Consider the following 25,532-nt stretch of genomic DNA (forward strand, 5'->3'; position numbering starts at 1 on the left):
TCTCCTTCATCCATTCTACTGGTGAGATTTTCTACAGAGTTTTTTATTTCATGGACTGTGTTCTTCATTGCTTGTAATTCTAGCTGTTTTTTCTTTGTTATTTCTATTTCCTTATTTATGTCTTGTATTGACCTCTTTATGTCATTAAATTGGTATCCTGTGTCTTCTTTGATTCCTTTGATTTCTTCTTGCATTCCTTTGATTTCTTCTTTGACTTCTTTGAACATATTTACAATCATTCTTTTGAAATCTTTCTCAGGCAATTCCTCTAACTCATTCTCACTGGAGGTCATTTCTGATGCATTAATACTTTTTGGTGGATTTATATTGTCTTGATTTTTGGTGTTTCTTGTGTTATAATGTACATATTTTTGCATCTTGGATTAATTTAATGCTTGGGTTTTCTAGTTAGCTGCAGTATTATTAGATGTATCAATCAATCTGATGTTATATATCTTCAGGGCAGGAGCTTAAGGTGCTAGTTATGGCTCTTAAGACACAGAGTATCTACAAAAGTGACCTAGGTGTTGGGTTTGCCTGCTATTAGAGTATTCAAGTAGGCTGAGTGTAACAAAATACAGGCAGATTCTAAAATTTAACTAAACAATGTACACTTTCAGTGAAAACCAGCACAGAGTATTTATGCAAGAGTAGGTATTATGACAACCAGATCCTCTAACTGTTCCTTAGGGTGTGTGGTGTCCCACACCCTTAATCCTGACAACAAAGAGGTTAAGATTTCTCGTCTGTTGAGGGTCCCAAGTCAGCTTGTGACCAAGAGAGACCCTCCCCTAATGTATAACAGAAGAGGAAACAAAGCCACTATAAATCAAGAAGCAACAAATAACAAGCCCAAAATATAGCTTATTTAAGAATGGCAAATCTGGGCTGGAGAGATGGCTTAGCGGTTAAGCGCTTGTCTGTGAAGCCTAAGGACCCCGGTTCGAGGCCCGGTTCCCCAGGTCCCACGTTAGCCAGATGCACAAGGGGGCGCACGCGTCTGGAGTTCGTTTGCAGTGGCTGGAAGCCCTGGCGCGCCCATTCTCTCTCTCTCCCTCTATCTGTCTTTCTCTCTGTCTGTCACTCTCAAATAAATAAATAAAAAAATATTGAACAAAAAATATTAAAAAAAAAAAAAGAATGGCAAATCTGACCATCCATAGATGTAACATATAATTTATCCTGATATGGAAGGTGCAATTAGCACTTCCAGTTCAGGCCTATATACCAGGTTTATTTGGCAGGTACTGACCTGTTGTAGTCCCAGTTACCTTTTGGGATGATTTTGGTCTCAGTTATGCTACGCTCCTGCTTGGGTCTCTCTTTAGTGTAAAATCTCTTTAGTGGAAAATCCCCTCACCTGGCTTTTCCTGCACCTCAAGGCGAACCTGGCAGCTGGGGCCCCACAGACCTGGTGCCGCTGCTGCTGGAGCCACTTCTGCCGGCCTGTGTGGGCTCTGGATGCTCTGATCTCTTATACTTCTCTGCTGCCATTTTAATTTCTTATACACCTCACTTTTTAGTAGAAGAGTGTATTTTGCTGGGGTTTTTTTGGGGGGGGGGGCTTTTTCTCCCCTAGACTGCTTTGGCATGGTTCCTGTGCCACTATCTTCACTGGAAGCTCCAGTTGAGTTCCTAACCAATGCTTTTCTATCATGGTAGTTATGTTTTCTTCCATTAAAAATGAAGTAAAGGGCTGGAGAGATGGCTTAGCAGTTAAGCGCTTGCCTGTGAAGCCTAAGGACCCCGGTTCGAGGCTCGGTTCCCCAGGTCCCACGTTAGCCAGATGCACAAGGGGGCGCACGCGTCTGGAGTTCTTTTGCAGAGGCTGGAAGCCCTGGCGCGCCCATTCTCTCTCTCCCTCTATCTGTCTTTCTCTCTGTGTCTGTCGCTCTCAAATAAATAAATAAAAATTAAAAAAAAAAAAGAAGTAAAGAATTTTCCCTTCACTTGTACGATAGACTAATTACCTAGTAGAGTAGTAATCAGGATGCCAGAACATTTGAGTTTGGTCCTCGGATGTAACACTAATGCTTTGGTTTGTGAATTTAGTCATTAGACCTTTTCATATTTGAAGTTTTAACTTGGTGATATAAATCATAAGAATACTTACACTATCTCCTTTGTAATGATGATTTTAAAATTAATAAAATATAGTACATGTATAAAAATTAAATGGCATACCACTTTCCTAGCATGTGCAAGCCTTGGGTTTGATCTCTGTCACCAATAAAATAAATAAATAGTTAATAAATTAGTTAAAAATAGCCAGGCGTGGTGGCGCACGCCTTTAATCCCAGCAATTGGGAGGCAGAGGTAGGAGGATTGCCTTGAGTTCAAGGCCACCCTGAGACTCCATAGTGAATTCCAGGTCAGCCTGAGCTATAGTGAGACCCTACCTGAAAAAACAAACAAAAAAATTAGTTAAAAAATACATAGTACATACAGCTTACTTTACAATTACTGAAAAGAGGGATATAGACTTTAGGGACACTTACAATATTATTGTTAAGTTGTAATGTTTTGCCATGGTAAATAATCCAGAAGTTGAAATTAGAGACAGCTGTGCATAGAATGTTATACTAAATCAACCAAGAGGGATTGCTCACTCCTTCTGTTTTTGTGATGTTGGAATTGAATGCAGAGCTTCATATGTGCCGGTCAAAGTTCTGCCACTGGGCATATCCCTTGCCCCAAAATAATCTTTAAAAAATTATATCCTGGGCTGGAGAGATGGCTTAGCGGTTAAGTGCTTGCCTGTGAAGCCTAAAGACCCCGGTTCGAGGCTCGGTTCCCCAGGTCCCACGTTAGCCAGATGCACAAGGGGGCGCATGCGTCTGGAGTTCGTTTGCAGAGACTAGAAGCCCTGGCGCGCCCATTCTCTCTCTCTCCCTCTATCTGTCTTTCTCCCTGTGTCTGTCGCTCTCAAATAAATAAATAAAATGTTTAAAAAAAATTATATCCTATAAGATAGATAATAATGCAGAAAAAAAAAAAAAGCATAGCCCTTGTATCTGTTAGAATACCTGACAAAAATCCACTTACAGGAAGAAGGTTATTTCAGCGTTCAGTTCCATGGACCAGTTTACAGTCCATCATGTCAGGGAAGACGTGGTACAGGAGCTTGAGGCAGCTGCTCACACTCACTCCACGCCCACAGCTCAGCCATCTCTCTACTCCATACCTAGTCCAGGACCTCGGCTCGTGGAATGGTGCCAGCCACAGTTCAGGAGGCTCTCCCTACCTTAATTCACCTACTCAAGATAATCCCCCCCCCAAAGTGGACAGAGACTAACCTAAGAAACATGATCCCTCACAAATGATTGTAAGTACTATCTAGTTGACAACCTAAAACTTCATACCCCTTAACCTGGCAGCTGTAGATCATTTGATTCTAGCTAAAGATATGTCCTATATCCAGAACAATCTCCTTTTCTTCTCTCCATCCTCTTCTTCCTCTTTCTTTCCCTCTCTCCCTCTTAGTGTTTAAGATGAGGTTCTAAAAATCATGCCTTCATTTGAAATGATGCCCCAGGAACAGGGAGTTTGAGTTTTCCATGGTTTCTCTCAATAAGAAATTCTAACATCATGTTTTTGTATAATTGGGAATATAACTGATACAGTGTGGCTAGTGCTTTGCCTGAGGAAAGCATAGGGTGCTCTTGGAACACAGTGGGAGAGGCTGAATCCTGAAGTCGTAAGGGAAGGAGAGAAAAGGAAGATAGAAAAGTTGGCATAACTACATAGGAACGTGTGAGGTAGTTTGGGTGGTATTGAGACCAGCAGTGAAAGTAGACTAAACTAAAGGAACACAAAGTTTGCTAGGAGATAGAAGGTATAAGCAAGGACCAGGTTGTGGTGATTTTCAGAGATCTGGACCATGAGTAAATTTCCCTAGCTAAAATTGACATTTGTTTCAGGGACCAAAAGTATCATTCTGTTCTGTGATCTCCCATGTGGGTAGGATATCAGTGGTACTGGTAACAGAAATGAAGTAAATACTTAGTATTTTAAGCTCCAAGTCAGCTTAGAGGGCAGGTCATGTTAGAAGAAGGTCTTTCAAGTCTCTTAAATCCTTCTGTTCCCATCTTAGGTGTGTTTTGTTATCCCAGCTTTCATTGGGAACAGTGCCCTATAGTGACAATCGGGTCTTTTCGTTTAAGTTGTGAGATGGAGAGTGCCACATTTGCATGACTTGAATATTTCTCATCACTATAAGCATGAAAGAATTGTATTTTCTTCTCCTCTATGAGGACCACAGTTAGTGGATTTGTTTGAAAGAGCATAAGGAGGAATCTGAGGACAAGTCTCTCAATAGTACATATTTGAAACACTAACGCTGATTGGTGGTGATTTTTTCCAAATGTTCCCATTGCAGTGTCAAAAACGGTACTTCTCTGCCTGGCACCAGCTAATTCTGGATCAGAGGATTAAGCTGGGAAAAGCTGGGACCCTGTCTGACTGGAAGCTTCAACTGAAGGTGCTAAGAGCCTGGAGAGGTTATACAAGATCCCAGAAGTTGAGGCGGGAGACCCATGCCTTAGAAAATGATCTCAGAGAAGAAAACAGGTACCATGGCTTGTACTGTGAAATTCCTTGTCATGTCATTATCTAGGACACCTGCCTCCCAAAGAACCTAAACTCCCAAAACGCTGTCCAATGGGACATCTCAGCCACGTATAAATAGGGTGATTATGGGATTTTGATACTGTGTCCCAACTAGAAAAATTGAACTGAAAATTTAATCCCAGCACTTGGGAGGCAGAGGTACGAGGATTGCCGTGAGTTCGAGGCCAACCTGAGACTCCATGGTGAATTCCAGGTCAGCCTGGGCTAGAGTGAAACCCTACCTCGAAAAACCAAAATAAATAAATAAATAATGAAATAAATAAAATGTACTGATGAACCTCATTTTGTTTCCTTAAAGGAGTATTGGGCTTTTCCTAAAGCAAATAGAGCAGCATTGTGCTCTGCACATCTTACAGTTCTAAAGAGGGAATTTGGTTTATATGGCAATAATTCTCATTGATAGAAATCTCTGTCTGCACACAGAATGTTAATTAAGGACATGGGAACATCCATCTGGGAGGGCCAACCTGCCAAGAACGATTCCTCCCACACTGCTGTCTTTTGTTCCACACCTTATTTAGGGGCTTTTGACACTTTTATATCATTTCCCTCTCATGCTGGTACTGTCACACAGAACTTGTCTTCAAATAAAGCTTTCTGTATTCCATGGTCTTAAAATTAAATGCCTTTTTCCTTATTTCCTAGTTCAATTTTGCATTCTGAATTTCTTGTCTGTTCTCCGTGTGTGTGTGTGTGTGTGTGTGTGTGTGTGTGTGTGTGTGTGTGTTGTGTTGTGTCGTGGTGCTGGCTGTGAACCCAGTACCTATACACATGCTAAACACATATTCTACTACTGGGCTACATGCCCCTGGCCCACCCAGTGTGTATGCTAGAATTAGTATCTTCAATGTAGAGGAGCCATTTGTTTATTTTGGTGGAAAGAGTATTCGTATTCTTACGTGCAGCATTCCTGACAACTTTCATTCATTCAAGATGAAAAATTAAGCAAGTGATATGTGAATGAATGTTCCGGAGAAGGGCATGACTATGCAAATCGCTGATTGCGTCAAGCTGTGGGAGGTACTGTAGGAGAATGGCACATGGCCCCTTACCTTCATATGGGAAAAAAACAAGACCTAGAGACATACAGATGTTAAGCAGTATCGTACACTGAGGAATAACTTCCCGTCTCTGCTGAGAACGTGGCAGAGGGAAGTGTCTCTGTGGCAGATGAGGCTTCCCAAGATTGTGTGGAAAAGGCTTCAGGATAGGTCTTGAGGGTTGGGGGTGGCATGAAGTACAGCCATCTGGACTTGCTGGAGACCATCAAGTCCATCAGCTTCCCAGAGGAAAAGGTGAGTTCTTGATGGTTTTCAAGTAGGAGAGTGACCCTTTTCTATAGTATGTTGGGGTGATTCTTCAGTGAAAAAAGAAAAAGACTGGGCTGGAGAGATGGCTTAGTGGTTAAGGTGTTTGCCTGCGAAGCCAAACCTAGGTTCAATTGCCCAGGACCCACATAAGCCAGGTATACAAGGTGGTACATGCATCTGGAGTTCGTTTGCAGCTGCTAGAGGTCTTGGCATGCCCATTATCTCTCTGTCTCTCTCTGTCTCTCTCTCTCTCTCTCTGCCTCTTTCTCTCAAATAAAAATAAATTTAAAAGCCGGGTGTGGTGGCGCACACCTTTAACCCCAGCACTCGGGAGGCAGAGGTATGAGGTGAGTTCAAGGCCACCCTGAGACTACGTAGTGAATTACAGGTCAGCCTGAGCTAGAGTGAAACCCTACCTCAGAAAAAAAGAAGCCCCCCCAAAAAATAAATTTAAAAATATTTTTAAAGAAGAAAAAGATCAATGTAGAAAACTCTATAATCTGTTTTCAGAATTCAGGACTTGGTGACTGATGTAAGGAATGGGGATAGCAGCTTACTAAAAAAAAATGGATGATGGGAGCATTTGTTAGTTGGAGAATTGTAAAACGGGAATAATGTAAGGGCATAGAGCAAGATGTCAAAGTTAAAAGTGGCCCATGAGATTTGCATGCTAGAAGAAACTTGTAGAAGAAAAATCTGTATAACTCAGGATTCCATTCCAATTAAACAGTTTAAATATAAAAGCACTAAATGGGGATTTCAAAATAGTATGATGTGCCAACTTTTCTTTTTAAGATCTCAGAACTTTTCGTCTGGTATCTGAATTATTTTCAGGTGTCTATTTTTAAATGTTCAGAATGGGTACTTTTTTTAACTCTTGAAACTAGAAAATATTTAACTTATCCTTTACTATAAAGCTTTAGAACAAAAACTATGCCAGGAAGACACCTTAGCGATTGTATGATTCAGCCCCTCATTTTGCTCAGGATAAAAAGGAAGCCCAGCTGGGGGAAGTGGCCACCAGTCACAGAGCTAAGGAGAGCCCTGGTCCGGGAGGAGAGCCTTGTTAGGGTTGGGACTTCTGCTTCTCCTCCGCCCACCACTTCATCGTTAAAGCAGATGGCGTCTGGGCTGTGGCTCCCTAGGTCAGCCATCTTGTCCACTGCATTGGCATTGCTTTAGATGGTAACAAATGAGAACCAAGAGTTTTTCTGAGGACTATATAAGGCAGAAGGAGCTATTCCTCCCAGACTTGACTCTAAAAACCCAGCCTTCTGCATGGTGTGCATTGCCCTACAAATTGTGTGGGGAAATTCCGCTGCATGAATTTGTTCAAAGACACTTGGATTAGGAAAGGTAGAGGGAATCAGTTCCAGAGTCATTGCTACAAGCAGAGACCAAGGGCCTGGCTGTGTCGGCAGAGGCAGAACCGTGTTCACCGTGCTGGCCAGGGCCTCTCCTGGTGCCTTAGCAGACACTGAACGCATGCTTGTTGAGTAGTAAGTAGCCAGTGAGTGCACAGAGGCTCAGTGGCTTCCTCTCTTGCAATTTAACTTGAGAGGGTTCACATGCATTCTTCCTAGTGCGTGCCAAGCAATTGGGAATGTGTATTATAATCATTAGGAACTTAGCCTTTAAGGAATAGATACCTGTGGCCCAGCCTAAGCTGTTGAAACCATTTGATGTTATCTCTTGTTCAGACATCACCCGAGTCCTTGTCCTCTAGCTCCCGTGCCCACCTTTGTGTCCCCTCGTGGCCTGTTTCCTATGCAGGGCCAGCTTGCAGGCCCTCTTATGTCTTCTACTCACAGAATCAACAACAGATCCCTGTCTATTTATCCATGTCTTAGCAACCATCTTTTCTTGATGAGCCTGGACTTAGTCTCACCTCACTCTAGTGGTTTCTCCACTTAACCCTACGATGCGTCTTGATTTCACTAATAACAACCATGGTCATTCTATCTTTATTCATTTCTTTTCTTTTGAAACTCGTTATTGTGCCAGGGTGGCCTGTGATATTAGCACGTGGGAGGTAGAGTCAGGAGGATCGGGGTCTAAGGTCAGTTTGAAGCCAGCCTAGGTCACAGAAGACCCTGTCTCCAAAAAAAAAAAAAAAAAACTAAGCAGAAGTGGGTGGTGAGTGTGGGGTGTGGTGGCTCACACCTTTAATCCCAGCACTCAGGAGACAGAAGGAGAAAGATCGCCATGAGTTCAAGGCCACCCTGAGACTGCATAGTAAATTCCAGGTCAGCCTGGGCTAGAGGGAGACCCTACGCTGAATAAACAAAGCACAAAAATCATGTAATTATTATAACTGATGGTGTTATAAAATTGAGTGCTGCCCTCACCGCTAGCCTAGAACCACTCCAGGAAGATGGCAGTAGACACTGAAGAGACTCGTCAAGGCAAAGAACCAGAGACTGCTGAGAGCTCGACACCAAAGCAGACTTCCAACACTCCCTCCAAGACTCAGGGAACATTGTGGAAGAGGGGTGGAAAGAACATAAGAGCCACCGAGTGGGAAGGTGTACTCTGAGGCATTGTCCCCCAACAGACTGGACATTCAATGACTGGTCCCATACAGTGAATACTAATAACCCCACTGAGGAGAGCTCTCAGCAGATTGGGGACAAGGAAAGAGGGAACATAAGAGTATAACCTGATGGAACTATGATCAATATGCGGGCTGCAGAGGTGGCCTAACAGTCAATGCACTAGCCTGCATAGCCTAAGGACCTAGGTTCGATTCCCCAGTACCCATGTAAGCCAGGTACACGAGGTGGCACATGCATCTAGAATTCATTTGCAGTGGCTAGAGACCCTGCTGCACCCATTCTCTATCCGCCTCTTTCTCTCTATTAAATAAATAAAATAAAAAATGATCAATATGCAATATGTTCTTTTGTTTGCTTGTTTGTTTTTGGTTTTTTGAGGTAGGGTCTCACTCTAGCTAGGCTGACCTGGAAGTCACTATGTAGTCTCAGGGTGGCCTCAAACTCATGGTGATCCTCCTACCTCTTCCTCCAGAGTGCTGGGATTAAAGGTATGCACCAGCATGCACAGCTTTTTTTGTTTTTTATTTATTTGTTTTTTGCAATATGTTCTTATAACAAAGTTCTCAATAAAAAAACACTGGGTATAGTGGGACACACCTTGAATCCCAATATTTGGAAGGCTGAGGTAGGAGCATAATTGTGATTTCAAGGCCAGCCTGAGCCTAATTCTGGGTCAGCATGGGCTAGAGTGAGACCCTACCTTGAAAAAAAAAAAATCAACACAATATCATAGTTTTAACATTAACAAGTATTTCCAGATTTACTTAAGGTGATGCGACAAAACTGCAGTACTAACACTTTTGATACAATGGTATTGAAATTTCAACTTTTTTTTAACCAGGTGTGGTAGCACACACTTTTAATCCCAGTACTTAGTACTCTGGAGTATGAGGATCGCTGTGAGTTCGAGGCCAGCCTAAAACTACACAGTGCATTCCAGGTCAGCCTGGGCTAGATTGATACCCTACCTGGAAACAACAACAAAATTGACATTTTTCATTTCTTTACCAAGTTCTCTTCTGCAAGTTAGTTTCAAGTCTTCTGTCTCCTCTCTTCCTTTGTCCTTGACAAGCCCACAAGCCCTAAACAAAAGTGCAAAAAGGTATATTTTCATCACCTTCTGTCAGCCCTTCTCAAACCCTGCTTTCACAGGCCTTTCCTAGGAAGTGTCTTGCCCTTTACTGGGCTAGCCTCAGTGCATCTTCAGTCCTGCCTTCTTTTTTATTTTCTATTTATTTATTTGGGAGAGAAAGAATGGGTGCGCCAGGGCCTCTGGCCACCACAAACAATCTCTCAACTCATACGCCACCTTGTACGTCTGGCTTACATGGTGTGGTGGCTTGATTCAGGTGTCCCCCATAAACTTAGGTGTTTTGGACGCTAGGTTCCCCAGCTGATGGCAATTGGAAATTGAAGTCTCCTGGAGGTGGTGTATTGGTGGGGGCAGGCTTATGGTATTATAGCCAGTTTCCCTATGCCAGTGTTTGGCATACTCTCTTGTTCCTGTTGTCTACCTTGTGTTGGCCAGGGGGTGATGTCCACCCTCTGCTTATGCCATTGTTTTCCCCTGTCATTGTGGAGCTTCCCTTCGAGCCTGTAAGCCAAACTAAACCTTTTCTTTCCCACAAGCTGCTCTGGGTTGGGTGATTTCTACCAGCAATGCAAACCTGACTGCAACACATGGTACTGGATAGTTGAACCTGGGTCCTTAGGCTTCACAGGCAAGCTCCTCAACTGCTAAGCCACCTCTCCGGCCCTAGTCCTGCCTTCTTTTGCACAAGTGCTCTTCCCTGAAACATGCTTTTGTTTCTACCCTTCACCCCTCTAGGCCCCTCACTCTGTTCCTGTGATTCTCGATTGCCCGTGGTTCATTTCTAGCACTGATTTTGGCCTTCTTTGGGGCAGTCATGTACAGAACGCCCCATTAGTCATGTTCAGTTGTCCTTCCCCCTGTGCTCACCTGGCTACCCAGGTGAGTGGCCAGAAGCCACGTGATATGTGCAGCTCGCCAAGCTTCCAAGAGATAGACTTGGATAGCTTGTCTCACTAAAACCTCTCCTGGAAAATTCTCTTCTATTCCCCCGGTACCCTAGTGGCTACCTAGTGCGTTCCTGGCTGCATTAGCCACTCATTCCTATCCATGCCGAACCTGCTCATCCCAGACGCAGCTGCTCCTGTCACCGCTGCTTTTACGTTCTGCCTCAGATGTCAGATCACTGGTACGTGATTATTTGTCGCCCCTCAGTCCCTTTTTAAAAATTCAAGACACTTTTTACATATGCAGTAGTCTTGATGTAAAAGAGCATTACTGCCTTACATACGAATTTCATTGTACATGTTCAGGCTTTATTCTAAATATTTAAATAGATTCTCAGAGAAAGAAGTCTTTACAGGATAGGCAGTGTACACTGTCTCAACACCATTTCTGAGCATAAGTATGCAGCTTGGAAACAGGCCCTACTTCTCCGGTGTCCTGATCCCGTGTGCAGTGTCCTGACTCCTCCGTTCTCGACTGCACCTCTCACTGAGCCTCACTGGAGGTGTTGATCCTGGGCAGCGAGGCTCACGCTTGAATTCATCTCTCAACCTCTCATGCTTCGTGCTCTTAAGTATGCAGAGGCAGCCTTTCTTTGCATGCAGTTATATAATGATGATGATCAATTTATACATGCTTGCTAGAAGTGTTGTGATTTTCGCTCACACGCCTATTGGGACGGGCTGTTTTCCATGAGGAATTCTGTCCTTTATTTTCTAGTTATCTGTAGAACTGTGTCTTGAGTCATTTCTTTACATAAATTTAGCCAAGCAAGTTATAGTTAATGTCTTACGAAATTTTGATGATTAGTTTTCCCCTTTCACAAATATTTACTGTTACTCTACTAAAACAAACTGCAGCGAGCAGGAGCGGAACAAGATTTACTGGTTTCCTTCTTCAGTCCTTCCTCTCAGCCTCAGGTGCAGATGTCACAGCCGCAGTTCAGATCTCCCACAGAATCGTTACAGAGTGGATTCTGTGCACTACAGTGAACATGGCTTTTTGTCTTTTTACTCATTTTCTTAGCTGCTGGTCTACTTATAGTCATAGAAATATATTTCTCTTTGCCTTTTATAGTGTCCAAATAATCCTTCTGACAGAAGCCCAGTGTTGCCTCTGGCTGTTTGTGCTATAAAAACATGAAATTAACACATTATGTAAAGATCATATTCCTCCTTCCTGTGCAGATTAAAGTAAATTGAAATTCGCATTAATCAGAGGAGTAATATATATTCTGTCTTAAAATTTATGGATTTTATTCTCTTGAGAAATCTTTAGGATTTTTTTTCCCTATGTATACAATTTTTTGTAGCCTTGTTCCTACCTGTACTGCTGCTTAATTTATTATTTCTTTTTAAAACTTTATCTCAAGTTTAGTCAATTTCAAATTAGATCATTTTTTTTTCCATTACAACAAGGCTTTTGTCCTTTTTTTTAAATTTTATTTTAAGGAGCCCACGTCCAAAATAATAGCATTAATCACTCATGCAGGCAAACGAGTCCTGACCCAAGTACCTGTTTGATGCTTGTTTGACTGGCGTGGTAGGCAGGCTCTCTGACACTGAGCTACCATCTCCAGCCTCCCAGTGTCCTTTCCAAAGGCCCATCTCTTTGTGCCCCTACAGCAGGAATTCATTTCCTTATTTGTTTTGGAGGGAACATCGCATCAGTTATTTTCTGGTGTCGTGGGAATTACCTGATAAAAGCAAACCTTAGGAGAGAAGGTTTGTGTTGGCTCACAGTCCAGGGCACAGTCCACTGTGGTGAAGAAGGCGTGGCCGCAGGGCGGAGGCAGCTGCAGTCAGGAAGGAGAGAGGAAGGCTTGAGCTCAGCTCTCTTTCTCTGTTCTAGACACTGTGGGACCCTAGGTGCCCCCCCCCCCCCGTCAGGGTGTGTCTTACCTCATTAAACCTAATCGAGGAACTTTATCAGATATACCAGAGATTTGCTGTTTGTCTCTCAGGTGATTCTGGATCCAATCTGGTTGACAGTGGAGAGGAACCATCGCAGGGATCTAGACTAGATCAGAAAAGAAGTAACAGTGTATCTCCAGTGAGGGGAAATGCTGTTTGGCAACTTTTGTTTCAGCTATGTATACCCAGAAACTTGAATACTGAGTTACAGGATAGATTTTTCACTGCAAGTTGCAAAAATAAAAAATAAAAAAGTTAAAAGTCACATTAGTATTAAGGATGATAGAAATATTCTCCTAACTCACTTATCTAAAAGCATATAATTTTCTTGATAAGATCCCAGAATCCATGAAAAGAAGTAAATATTATGCATGTTTAACAGAAACAGCTATGTAAACAGTGGTACAGAGAACTAAGTCCCCTTGACAAGATAAAATCAAGTGAGCATATTAACAACATCACAACAGTCATATGTGTTCTCAAACTGCTTCCTGATGCCACCTAAGTTCTAAGCTCACAGAGATGTCACGGATGTCTAGGCTTGAATTCTTTTTTAAAATATTTATTTATTGAGAGAGAGACAGAGACAGAAAGAGGTATATACAGAGAGTGACCTTCTGCCTCTGCACACGAACTCCAGATGCATGCACCACTTTGAGCATCGGGCTTAACATGGGTACTGGCCAATCAAACCTGGGCTGTGAGGCTTTGCTAGCAAGCATCCCTAACCACTGAACCATTCCTCCAGTCCCCAAGGTTTGAATTCTTGACAAGCTACCACCAAAGTCTGTTGAGGAAGATTTCTGGCAGGAAGGCAGTGCCTTCACCACACAGCTCCACCCAGGCAGGTATCCTAACGCTTATCAAGTTTCCAGGAAGCCAAACAAACTGTTCCTTATGGAATGGGTGAGCTCCAGGAGCCCTGGGGCCTGGCCTGTGTCTCCCTCACGTGTCCACCAGTTAGCTGTGTCATCCACAAGACGGGCTTTTATTCACTTCAGGGTTTGCTAAGTGAGTCCTCTTTATCAGTGACCCTTTCCTCGGCCAGGTCTCTTCTTTACACTTTATTTTAAATTTTATTGATTTATTAGCATGTTGGGGGAGGAGGTTAAGGAGGATATGCCAGGGTCTGTTGACATTGCAAATGACCACCAGACACTTCAGCCACTTTTGGTGTCTGGCTTACATGGGTGACGTGAGAATTAATCACTGGGCAGCAGGCTTTGCAAACAAGGGACTTCAGCAGCTGAGCCATCTTTCCCAAAGTCTGTCATAAGATCTACTTTAAGAGTTGGACTTTAACTTTGCTAAGTCTTAGTCTTAATTGTTAACATCATTTGTTAAGTGATACAGTTTTGGTTTTTCTCTTTATCCTAAACCTGCTTTTCTTAGATTTCCACTACTAGTTGAACCTCACTTTCCCTCACACATTGTTTTTCCCCTGAGGTAGCATCTCACTCTAGTGCCAGGCTGGCCTCAAACTCACAGCAATCCTCCTACCTATGCCTTGGTGTGCACCACCACACCCAACTACATTTTTATAAATAAATAAATAATATAAATAATAATAAATATTAAAAAATAATAATTAATAATATAAATAAATAGTTATTTATGTTCTTTTGTTGTTGTTGTTGTTGCTTTTTGAGGTAGGGTTTCACTCTAGCCCATGCTGACCTGAATTCACTATGGAGTCTCAGGGTGGCCTCGAACTCATGGTGATCCTCCTACCTCTACCTCCCGAGTGCTGGGATTCAAGGCGTGCGCCACCACACCAGGCCCTCTTTTTCTTTTTGTTCCTTCCCCTCCAAAAGCCTTAGAAACTATTTTATGATAATAATAATAAGAAACTCAGTGCTGTGTGTGTGTGTCCACTCACTGGCCACGATGCATGTGTGGAGGTCAGAAGCAAGCTTGGGGTGATGGTACGTGCCTTTCACCCTGTTTTGGGACAGGGTCTCTTGTTTTGCTACTGTGAATAGCTGGCCTGTGAGATTCTTCCTGTTGCCAGAGGTGCATTGGGATTGCAGACTACTTGTGTCTGGATTTACATTGAGGTCTGGGAATCTGAATTCTGGTTGCTAGGCTTGCTTGTGCACTTTCAACCGAGCCATGTTCCCATCACAAACTTTTAGTGTCTTTGTGATGTAACAGAACAGAACAATTACTCTTTCTTCTGAAGGTGTTGAGGTGTTGATGCCTGTGATAAAGAGACCCTTTGCATCAATAGCTTAATATAAAAACTCAAATTGGAGCCCAGATAGAGCACTCTGAGGATTATTTGGGCTTTTCATTTCCGTTATCAACTAACACACTGGAAGTGACTTCTTTATTTTAACAGAACTGCTTTGTCTCATAGAAAACAGCAGTTGGCCACTGAGTACAACCGGAAACAAGTTCTGCGGCACTGCTTTGCTCAGTGGCAGCACTGGCATGGCTCAGAGGTGCTGAAGAGGGAGCTTGCCCTGGCAAAGGAGCAAACCAGGAAGAAGGTGGACGAGCTGCTCAAGGCGGTGGCTCTCGGGAAGCTCAGGAGCGCATCCTCCAGCGCTGGCCTACTTGAGGAGGCAGCGGCCGGGGCGAGCCCGCCGGGGGGAAGTGGAGAGGTGCGTTGCTTTTTCTTTTCTTGGTCTTTTTGTTTATTAACGCACAAGCATTTGAGCTTTGCACGTTCGTGGCCTGCTATGGTATGACAGCTGTAGTCAGATTGCCTCATCTGGGCTATCCAAAGGCGGGAGCTGCTAGTGGGCACAGAGGTCCCCTTTCAGGCAGGGATCATTTTCTTCAACTGAATCTTGGGTGTCATCCTGTGTCAACGTCGGGATTGTTGCAAGTTAATAAGGACATACTATAGGGAGAGAATGTAACTAACTGAGAAATTCCTTTAGAAAGAGTTAATACAATGGTTATCTCACTTGAACTGTTCTTGGTTGATCTTTATACATGTCCTTAAAAAAAAATTTTTTTTCATATAGGGTCTTGTTTGAACTGAGGCTAACCTGGAATTTACCATGTAGTCTCAGGCTGGCCTTAAACTCACAGTGATCCTCCTACCTCCGTCTCCAGAGTGCTGGGATTAAAGGCTTATGCTACTACACCCAGCTAAATATTTTATATATTTGTAAATATTTTATTCATTAATTTATTTATTTGCAAGCAGAGAGAGAAAGAGAGAAAATATGGATATGCCAGGACCTCTAGCCACTATAAACAAGCTCCAGATGCATGTGAACCTGGACTGCTGTGCTTTGCAAGCAAGCACCATAACTGCTGAGCCATCTCTCCACCTTCTATACATTTTCTTTTTAAATGAGCTTGTGACATAAGAAGGAATGTTAAAATAGTTTTCTAATGAGAAATTTTCTGCATACTAATTGTAACTATTTGGTAGAAGAAAATCACAGAGAATAAAGAAAACACACCTATAGTCCCAGCCCTTGAAAGCCCGAGGCAGGAAGATTGTGATTTCAAGGCTAACCTGGGTTACATGATGATTTCCAGACTAGCCTGAGCTACGTAGTAAGACCCTTCTCAAAAAAAAATCTCTAGGGCTTGAGAGATGGCTTAGCAGTTAAGTTGCTTGCCTGCAAAGCTTAAGGACCCTGGTTCAATTCCCCAGTACCCATGTGAGCCAGATGCACAAGGTAGTGCATGCATCTGGAGTTTATTTGCAATGGCTAGAGGCCCTTGAGTGCTCATTCTCTCCCTCCCTCCCTCTCTCTCTCTGTCTCTCTTTTACTTATATAAATAAAATAAATATTTTTTCAAAAGAGAAAGCCATCCTCACCGCCTTTCCCTTACCTTCCTCATAATGCTATTTTAGCTTAATTCATACACTTAAAATTAAATTGGCCACCTGAGGGCCCTAACCTTGCTTTTTACCCTGAGTGCTTCTAGCAGATAGTCTGGCTTTATTAAGCTTAGCCTCTCAGCAAAGGGAGACCAGAAGAATGCTTACTGGGACTTATGTAACCTTGTGTCCCGTCCCCTAGGCAATTTATCTACCTTTAAATCAGTTAGATGACTTTGTCTCTGTTGAAACCCAGGAGAGACTTGTATCTTAAGAAATAGCTGAATTGAAGTTATTTTTCCCTTACAAAGCTTATTCATTTTTTTTAAAAGTCAGCAGAAAATATTTTTGTACAAAAATGGAAAGAATTATATATACAAATACACATATATATGTGTGTGTGTATATATACATGTTTAGACTTAAGAAAAAGCTGCCAGGTATCTGAAATCAAGAACAACAGATTTTATCAAGGAAGGATAAGATTGTAACAAGGAGAGCAAATGAAAGTAGAGGGCTGCAGTAGACGCTGCAGGTGACTAAATAGGCTCAGTCTTTTTCTAGAATGTAAAGTAAAACATGAACAACTGGAAATACAAAGTTTTTAGTTAGATGCTCATTAATTATACAAGCATAGAAACTCATGTACCAAGAATTCATATTATACATTAAAATTTCTTCAAAATTATGAGTTACCTAATAGGTAATTTTCTCTAATTAGGCCAGGCCACTCAGTCCTTTTCTATTAAGTACAATCTGTACCATTAGGATTTTGTTTCATTCTCTTATTTTTTTAACCTTAAGAAATTACCATGATCCAAAAGAAATCTTGTTACTGTACTCAAGGCTTTTACACAGTCTTGCTGGGTTAATAACGTGTCATTACCACAACGTTTAAAAGAAGCCTAAAACATCTACTCTGCCGGATGCTAAATTACATAAGCAGGTGTTCGTGTGAATAAATGTCCATTGACATTTCTGAAAGGAAAGGTTATTTTAAAAGTCTTTAATGTGTCACAGTTTTCATATACTGCATCTTTCACTTCAGCCAAGTCTACAGAGAGCATTTCCATCATCATCAAAATTATCTTTGAGTACTTGAGGATGGCACTTTGTTAAATACAGAAACTCCCCATGATGATCTCCTCTTATGCCGTTGCAAATGGAAGAATCAGTACATGATCAGACCTGGGATCATGGGATCAAACCATTCGAAGGGAGACATTTTAACTTGACATGAATTTTGGCCAGGATATTTGTTGATCAAAAATGTTTTTCTTGGGCTAGAGAGATGGCTTAGTGGTTAAGGCGCATGCCAACAAAGGCTAAGGACCCAGATTTAATTCTCCAGGTCCATGTTAGCCAGATGCACATGGTGGCACATGACTCTGGAGTGTGTTTTCAATGGCTAGAGGCCCTGGCACACCGGTTCTCTCTCTATCTCCCTCTCTCTGTTTCTAATAAATAAATAAATAAAAATAAATCTTTAAAAAATGCTTTTCTGGGCTGGAGAGATGGCTTAGTGGTTAAGCGCTTGCCTGTGGAGCCTAAGGACCCCAGTTCGAGGCTCGATTCCCCAGGACCCACGTTAGCCAGATGCACAAGGAGGCGCACGCGTCTGGAGTTCGTTTGCAGTGGCTAGAGGCCCTGTCACGCTCATTCTCTCCCTCTCTCTCTCTCTCTCTCTCTCTCTCTCTCTCTCTCTCTCTCCTTCTCTTTCCCTGTCTGTCACTCTCAAAGAAATAAAAAAAATAAACAAAAAAAATTTTACTGCTTTTCTTTCTTTCCACGGTACAGAAACTATAACAAAGTATTAATTCTGTTAAAGAGAATATGCATGATAAAGCTTTAAAAGCTATTGTCAAATGTTAATACATAATATTTAGGTATTGCTTATCTTATGCAATACATATATTTGCCTAGTAATCTTGGCCTTTCAAGTACTTCCACAAATACAAATAGTAGCTAAGTAGGCAGAGTCTAGTCTTTAAATCAGAACTTGGTGCTGAAATTAATTTATGTGCTATCCTTCATCAAAGGATTAGTTTAGGACTTTGAAGGAACACAGGCATTATTCATTTGTGAAGATATACCTTAGTTTCCAAACGTCCTTGAGAAAGAGCATATCCTTTACTACAAAACTTTCAAATTATAAAGCCCATTTTTTTCATATTAAATTTCTCACAACATGTATCTAGAATAATCTGCCCAATTCAAAAATGAAGCATCCAAATTAGCACTTCATGAAAGAAGACCAGGCAAGGTGGGCACATGTCTGATTCCAGCACTTTAGGGAAGTGGAGTCAGGAGGATCAGGAATCCAAGGCCAGCTTTGGTTACATAATAAATTCCAGGCTAGCCTGGGCTACACCATGTCATAAAACCAATGTGGAGGGTAAGGGGGGAGCAGGGAGAGGTAGACAGAAGGCAAAGCGTGAGTGAGATTGACTGGGACTCGTAAGAGAGTGCTTTCCCTATTGTCTTGGCTCCTGGCCACAGTTCTCAAGCTGAGGCCATATTACACCTACTCTTCTCAGTGAGGCCAGTACACATTGCAAGGGCGAAGGCTGGGGCTCCCAGAGTTGAGCACTGGACAAAACAGTGCTGCCTAGACCAAAGCTGGATCTTATCAGCCTAGTCCTTTAAGTGGCTGAGTTGGAATATCATCTTTCTTCTTCAGGTCACTGTCATACCCCCTTTGTGGGAAAAGCCACCTTTGGGAAGTGGTGGTTGTATGCTCAGCCCTTCCTCAGGAAGAACAACAAAGGATAATTCTCGGGGTCCTCTTGAGAATGTCCCTGGGGACACAGCTGACCTGAAGCAGCACAAGACCCCAGAAGCCAAGACTTCTCAACAGCCTGGTGGCAACAAGAAGTATGGCGCCACAGGCCAGCAAGCGGAACCTGCCTGCTTGGAGCACTTCCATAGCCGCCACGTCTACCAGCAGCAGATGATCGAGAAACAAAAGAGGAAACTTCAGGAACAGCAGAAAACCATTCTGGAGCTGAAGGAAAACCAGCGGCTGGCAGAGGCCCGGTGGGCGGCTGCCATGCAAGCACAGGCTCTTAACCTCAGAGGAGCAGGGGAGCCACAAGGAGCCTGCCAGATGCTTCCAAAGTATGCTGTTTGTGCCAGGGCCCTGGGCTGTGTTGATGCTTTGCTTTGCCGTGAGATGAAGAGGCAGCGGGTCATCTGTGCCTGCCTGTGGACCCCATGATCTTTACATCAGTGTGCGCTCTCGTCTTGTGCACCTGGCCCTACATGGGAGCCGGGGAATCAAACCCTGGCCTGCAGGCTTTGCAAGCAAGAGCCTTTAACTGCTGAGCCATCTCCAGCCCAGCTGTGCCCTGTCAAAGCAGAAAAGCCACATATATTCTAACTTGTCCATGACAGGTATTAAGTAGATATTTAGAGCAAGTGGCCACCTATACGTATCCCAATACACAGTTGGCATCTGGGTCACAGCCACCTTTGTGAAAGGAACTCTGTAATTATCTAGGCAAAGAGAAAAATACTTGCTCTAACTAGATTTCTGGGCTTCTAATTGTGTTTAGTGCTAAGAAGTCAGACCAGTTAAAATCAGGAGCAGTCTTGGGGCTGGCTAATTGCCTAGATTGACTCTTTAATCTTTCAGAATGAAAGTCAGTGTCTTTGAAACTTGGAATAGGAACTTAAATTCCCCAAAAGTCATTTCCGATGGTTTCCAGGGTGCTCGAGACACCCTCCCTGGGCGACAGGAGGCAGGATGAAAAGCAGTGAGAGTGTGGGTTGGATGCACTGGGGTAGGAGCCAGAGTGCCCAACTTGCGCTGCGGACCCCCCACGTATCCTGACGCGACTGTGCAGTCGGGTACAGTAACACCCTGTGTCTCGGAGGAGGGCTTCACTAAATGTGCTACAGTGCTATCACTTCCTCGGGTTAAAGGCTCTGAAGGAAGCTGGTTATTGGTCTGAGTTGTTATTCTCTTCTCTTCTTGTTTCCTTCTAGTTCATCTGTTTCTACTCCTAGAACTGAAGATGGGAGAAATGACTCCAAAAATTTTCTTTCTGGATCCAGAAGGACCCCAAAGCCACTAACGGCACCCCATCCCATACTGAGAGGCAGGTCCCGGTGACAACGTGGGTGGTGGCTGTCTTCTCCTGGAGTAGAGCGCGGACTGGGCCGGGCCCTGGCGTGCCTGGACTGTGAGACAGGCGCCAGGCGCAGTGGAGCACCAGAGAGCTCCACGACCTCTTTCCCGTTCCTTTTACCAACCCTGTGGCCTTGCCCACTAACTACACGTGCGTATGTGTACACATGTGCACACACACAAACACGGGGTATTATTTTTCTGCAATTTGAGATTTGAACTGTGAAAAAATAATAGGAAAATTACACCAATGAGAACTTTGAGTAGCTTAGAAGATTAAACACTGATAAAGATCACCTGCCATTGTACTTTTTCCATGCTAAAATATTGATTATAGCAGTCCAAGTGAAGTCATTGTGTTACTTCTTGATGAATCTTCTCTTAATGATAGGATTTTGGTCATGAAATGTATAAATGAGACATTTTAATTTGATAACATTTTAGATGTACATAGAAGCCTTTATTTCCAAACTGAACAATACTATGAGATTAGGGGCATTGCTCAGATTTACCCACCTAGAAAACCTTCTAATTGTCTTTATCGCACTTGGGTAATTGCTACACATGTTTATATATGGTGGTCAGCACTTGGGTATTGTGGTTTTCAATTTTTTTTTTGCTTGTGGCAGGATTGCTGCCCTAACAAGAATAATGACATCTGAGTGCAGACACTGTGCCTGCAATTACTTCTGTCACTGAACAAATTGGCTGTCTTGGCACCAACTGTCTGCCAGGACAGCTGCTTATGCCAACTTTGCCCACGTCTAAGGCTAATCAGGAAATGCCCAGTTCAGGGTGATAACTTGGTGAAAATTATTGCTTGATCCAGGAGTTAGCTATTTCAGAACCCTAGTCTGTTTTTCAAGTAGACTTCAATGATTCACTCTAGAAAAGATGGGGAAAGGATGTGGCCCTGAGACTGCCTCCTCGGGCCTCTCACTTCAATCCTCTAGTGTATTCCTTCCTCTTAAGGGCAGTCCTGCTCCCGCTCTCTGTGGCACCACCTCTCATCTTTTATGGCAGAGCAGACACTTAATATCTGTAAGAAATAGCTTAGGAAGTTTTTTGTTTATTAATTCTTAAAACTTGGACTTCAATTCTCTGTAACATGGCCCAAGGAACTGAAAGTAACTGTTGGCCGGCTGCAGTGAGCAGAGCTCAATGCTCTTCCTGCCTGTGCCTCCACTTCCTGTGAAAGCCCCGGCTGACTACAGAGTCATATTATCAGACCATCTTGCACATTTGTTTCTTTTGGATCGATATTTAATAAACTGTCAAGAACAGGAGTCTAACACTCAGATTCGTTCTGATGCCAGTTCTCCAAATGACTGGTACACTTCCATTTCCTGCCCATCTGGATATCTAGGTCTTATAACTGCATTAAAATATATTCACTGTGACCCCAAACTTGATCTTTCTTATTGTTATTGCCTACACAGACACCTGGACAGTTTACTCCAGAAAAATTAGCAGGTTCACTCAAACTGGGATTGAAGGAATGTTTCTAATCTACAAGTATTTGTTAGCTGTAGTTAATTTTTTTTTCTGTGTTCATCAGACATAATGAAATTAAAATTCTGGCTTCTGACTTTCACATACTAAAAGTCTATCATCCAAGTACCTTATGTGATTTAAATCAATAAAAATTATTCTAAGAAAATATAAACAAAATCATGGTGAATTCATAAATTATACAACATTGCCAAGAAAGGCACCATAGGTCTTTAATGTCAAATTACATAAGGTCCACATATATGATTTTTTCTGAGTTAGTGAATGCTCACAAGGACACTAATGATAACCCTAAATGTCACTATGAGATGAAGGCATTACTTTAGTAGAGTTCTTCATATTTTTCATGCTAGAATTATGTTACTATTTTTTAGCCATGGAAGAGAGAGCAATTCAACGAGCTGAACGTAGGCGGATCTTGGCAGAAAGGAAGAAAAAACAAGAAGAAGAGAAATTGGTAATAAATTCAGAATGCAAACTGAAGCAAGAAAAACTATGTGTTTGAATCTTAAAAAGTGAAACTTCACTTGGTCAAGCCTTCTGAAATAAAAAGAGTTAAACCAGCTTTGCAACTGGCTTGAGGACAACTCTGACTTCTATGATAACTTTAGGGAAAAAGTGAAGGTTTGCAGAATATTAACATCATTAGCATAGCAGAATGGGAAAAGTTACTAAAATTAATGAGCACTAGCAAATTGGAAGAGTCACACATAATCAAGTTTAGTATTATTATGTTACAGATAGATGTCTGACCCAATGCAGTTTTAACCTAGACTGTCAAAAGTAAATTTTGTACCTACTAAGAAAAATTAACCATTCTAACAGTTTGGGGGTTGGAATGATTTGGTGAAATTAAAAAAAAAAAAATCCCCATACTAAACTTTGTCTCTCACAGATGAAAGTAAGAACTGAAAAATAATTTATCATGCAAACTATAGCCTTATTTACCTTCAGCCTCACCCTCACTATAGAAAGGGATCCTTTAAGAGAAACTTTTTGTTACAGGACTGATAACACACAGTGTGGTTTCCACTTTTATCACAAGCCAGATGTATTTCACACACAAAGCAGGCATTTGGTAAATGCTTGACTGAACCTCAACACAAAATATCTTTTGCCTATGAATAAGGAAGTTCTGGTTTTCTCATTTATATTTTTATATAAGAGTAAAGAGGGCTGGAGAGATGGCTTAGCGGTTAAGCGCTTGCCTGTGAAGCCTAAGGACCCTGGTTCGAGGCTCGATTCCCCAGGACCCACGTTAGCCAGATGCACAAGGGGGCACACGTGTCTGGAGTTCATTTACAGAGGCTGGAGGCCCTGGTGCACCCTTTCTCTCTCTCATAAATAAATGAAATAGAAGAAATTTTTAAAAAGAGTAAAGAGAGAGTGGGTACATCATTTCCTCTTTTTACTGCAAATGCACTCCAAGTACATGTGCCACTTTATGGATCTGGCTTTATGGAGGTCCTAGGGAGTTGAACCCAGCGCATCAGGTTTTGCTGGCAAGCACCTCCAGCCACTGAGCCACCCCTTCAGCCCTGACTCTCTTTCTTGCACTCTAATCTCATCAGGCCCAGCTAAAGGCCCAGGAGGAAGAGTGTCAGAAGAGGGAGACAGAAGAAAAAGAAGCGCAGCTTGAGAGAAAACGAGAAGAAAAGAGACTGAAGAGAATGGTTAGTGGAGTCCTGTTGTGTATAAACCTGTAGCCCTGTGCACAGTCCCCAACCCAGACCTTCTGTCTGGAAGACTATGCACCTCCAACCCCCCTTCTCCATCCTTTTCAGTAAAACCGCTTCAGCTCTAGTTCAAACACGGCTTCATCCAAATGAGCCTTTCCTACTCTGCTGACTCCCTGCCATCTAAGGCCAGGAAGCACTACTAATGCTTATAGTTATTCATCTCTTTTGTGGTTATTTCGTTCATTTCTCTATCCCCAGCAAAACTGTATTCCCCTTAAGAATAAATAGAGGCGGTGGGCGGGTGTGGTGATACAGGCCCTTAGTCTCAGCACTTGAGAACATCATAAGTTCAAAGCCAGACAGGGGCTACAGAATGAGGTCCAGATCAGCCTGGACTAGAGTGAGACCCTGCTTCAAAAAAGAGAAAAGAGGGCTGGAGAGATGGCTTAGTGGTTATGCGCTTGCCTGTGAAGCCTAAGTACCTCAGTTCGAGGCTCGATTCCCCAGGACCCACATTAGCCAGATGCACAGGGGGGTGCACGCGTCTGGAGTTCATTTGCAGTGGCTGGAGGCCCTGGGGCTCCCATTCTCTATCTATCTGTCTATCTATCTGTCTGTCTGTCTATCTATCTATCTATCTATCTATCTATCTGCCTCTTTCTCTCTCTGTCTGTCACTCTCAAATAAATAAAAATGAACGAAAAAAAATTTTTAAAGGAGAAAAGAGAGAAAGAGAAGGGTAGGAGATTGTTCAGTGGTTAAAGACACTTGCTATGATGGTTTGAATGCAAGTGCATGTCCCCATGGACTCAGGTATTATTTCATTAAGATTAAACTTCCTACTTAAGTCTCCAGCACGCAGAGCCCTGCTAAAGGAGGCATGTCACTGGAGATGGCTCTTCAGTCCAGACCCACAAGGTATACGGAGGAAGCCTGAGCTCTGGCTGTCTGTGCTGCTGCTGTGAGTTTTTCTCACTCTGCTTTAGATCTGCTCTTGAGAGTCCCTCAGCCTGAGTTAAACTCTTCCTCCAGCCAGCTTCTTCTACCATAAGGTGCTCCTGGCCAGATGTTTGTCCTGGCAATTGAAAGGCAACTGCAACAAAGCCTGCTGGCCTGGGTTCAATTCCCCAGCACCCACATAAAGCTGCTCATGGGCTAAGCTCATCTGCAGCAGTGAGGCCTTGTCTCAAAGAAGGTGGAGCACAGACGGCTCCTCTGATCTGCACACGTGCATAGTGGCACACATACACCCCACGCACATGCATACATATGTACACAGACGCATAAGCAAATGAATGAATAAATAGAGAAAGAAAGCCGGGCGTGGTGGCGCACACCTTTAATCCCAGCACTCGGGAGGCAGAGGTAGGATTGTGGAGAGACTACAATAGTGAATTTTAGGTCAGCCTGAGCTAGCTACAGTAAGACTCTACCTCGAAAACCAAATAAATAAGTAGAGAAAGAAAAAGAAAAAATTTTTAAAAAGAATAAAGGGAACAATTAGTCTGGAGTTGCTCAGTCTTGCCTTTGCCAGCAGTGTGATTTTAACATAGGAGGCATCCAGCAAACATGTCTCATGAACGAATAAAGGAATAAACAGGGCTGGAGAGATGACTCAGTGGTAAGGTGCTTGCCTGCAAAGCCTAATGACCCAGGTTCAATTCCCCAGTACCCACGTAAAGCTGGATGGGCAAAGTGGCGCAGGCATCTGGAGTTCAGGAGTTTGTTTGCTGTGGTTAGAGGCCTTGGCTCACATATCCTCTCTTCCTTCTCCTCCTCCTCCTCATCTTCCTCCTCTTCTTCCTCCTCCTCCTTCTTCTTCTTTCTGTCTCTCTTCATCTTTCTGCTTTCAAATAAATAAATACATTTTTTTAAAAAAATTAATAAACAAATGGAAGAAAATACATACAGAAGAAATAAGAGACAAATCTCTTCCTGTTTAAGGTCACTAAATTATACTTGGGAAGACACTGCCTAAAA

General features: G+C 42.7%; 1 protein-coding gene across 1 annotated transcript in view; it reads left to right on the forward strand.

Moving 5' to 3' along the window:
• The window catches only part of Ccdc191 (coiled-coil domain containing 191), an 82,165-nt gene that overhangs the window by 33,072 nt on the left and 23,561 nt on the right, over window positions 1-25,532 (forward strand). Inside the window, exons 8-13 of the mRNA XM_045148247.1 lie at window positions 4,379-4,569; window positions 14,802-15,048; window positions 18,913-19,349; window positions 20,220-20,332; window positions 22,248-22,330; window positions 23,445-23,546. Of these exons, the coding sequence (XP_045004182.1) occupies window positions 4,379-4,569; window positions 14,802-15,048; window positions 18,913-19,349; window positions 20,220-20,332; window positions 22,248-22,330; window positions 23,445-23,546 (1,173 nt within the window). The remainder of the gene's footprint in view (window positions 1-4,378; window positions 4,570-14,801; window positions 15,049-18,912; window positions 19,350-20,219; window positions 20,333-22,247; window positions 22,331-23,444; window positions 23,547-25,532) is intronic.

This window comes from Jaculus jaculus, chromosome 4, assembly GCF_020740685.1.
Source record: "Jaculus jaculus isolate mJacJac1 chromosome 4, mJacJac1.mat.Y.cur, whole genome shotgun sequence".
Classification (NCBI taxonomy): domain Eukaryota; kingdom Metazoa; phylum Chordata; class Mammalia; order Rodentia; family Dipodidae; genus Jaculus; species Jaculus jaculus.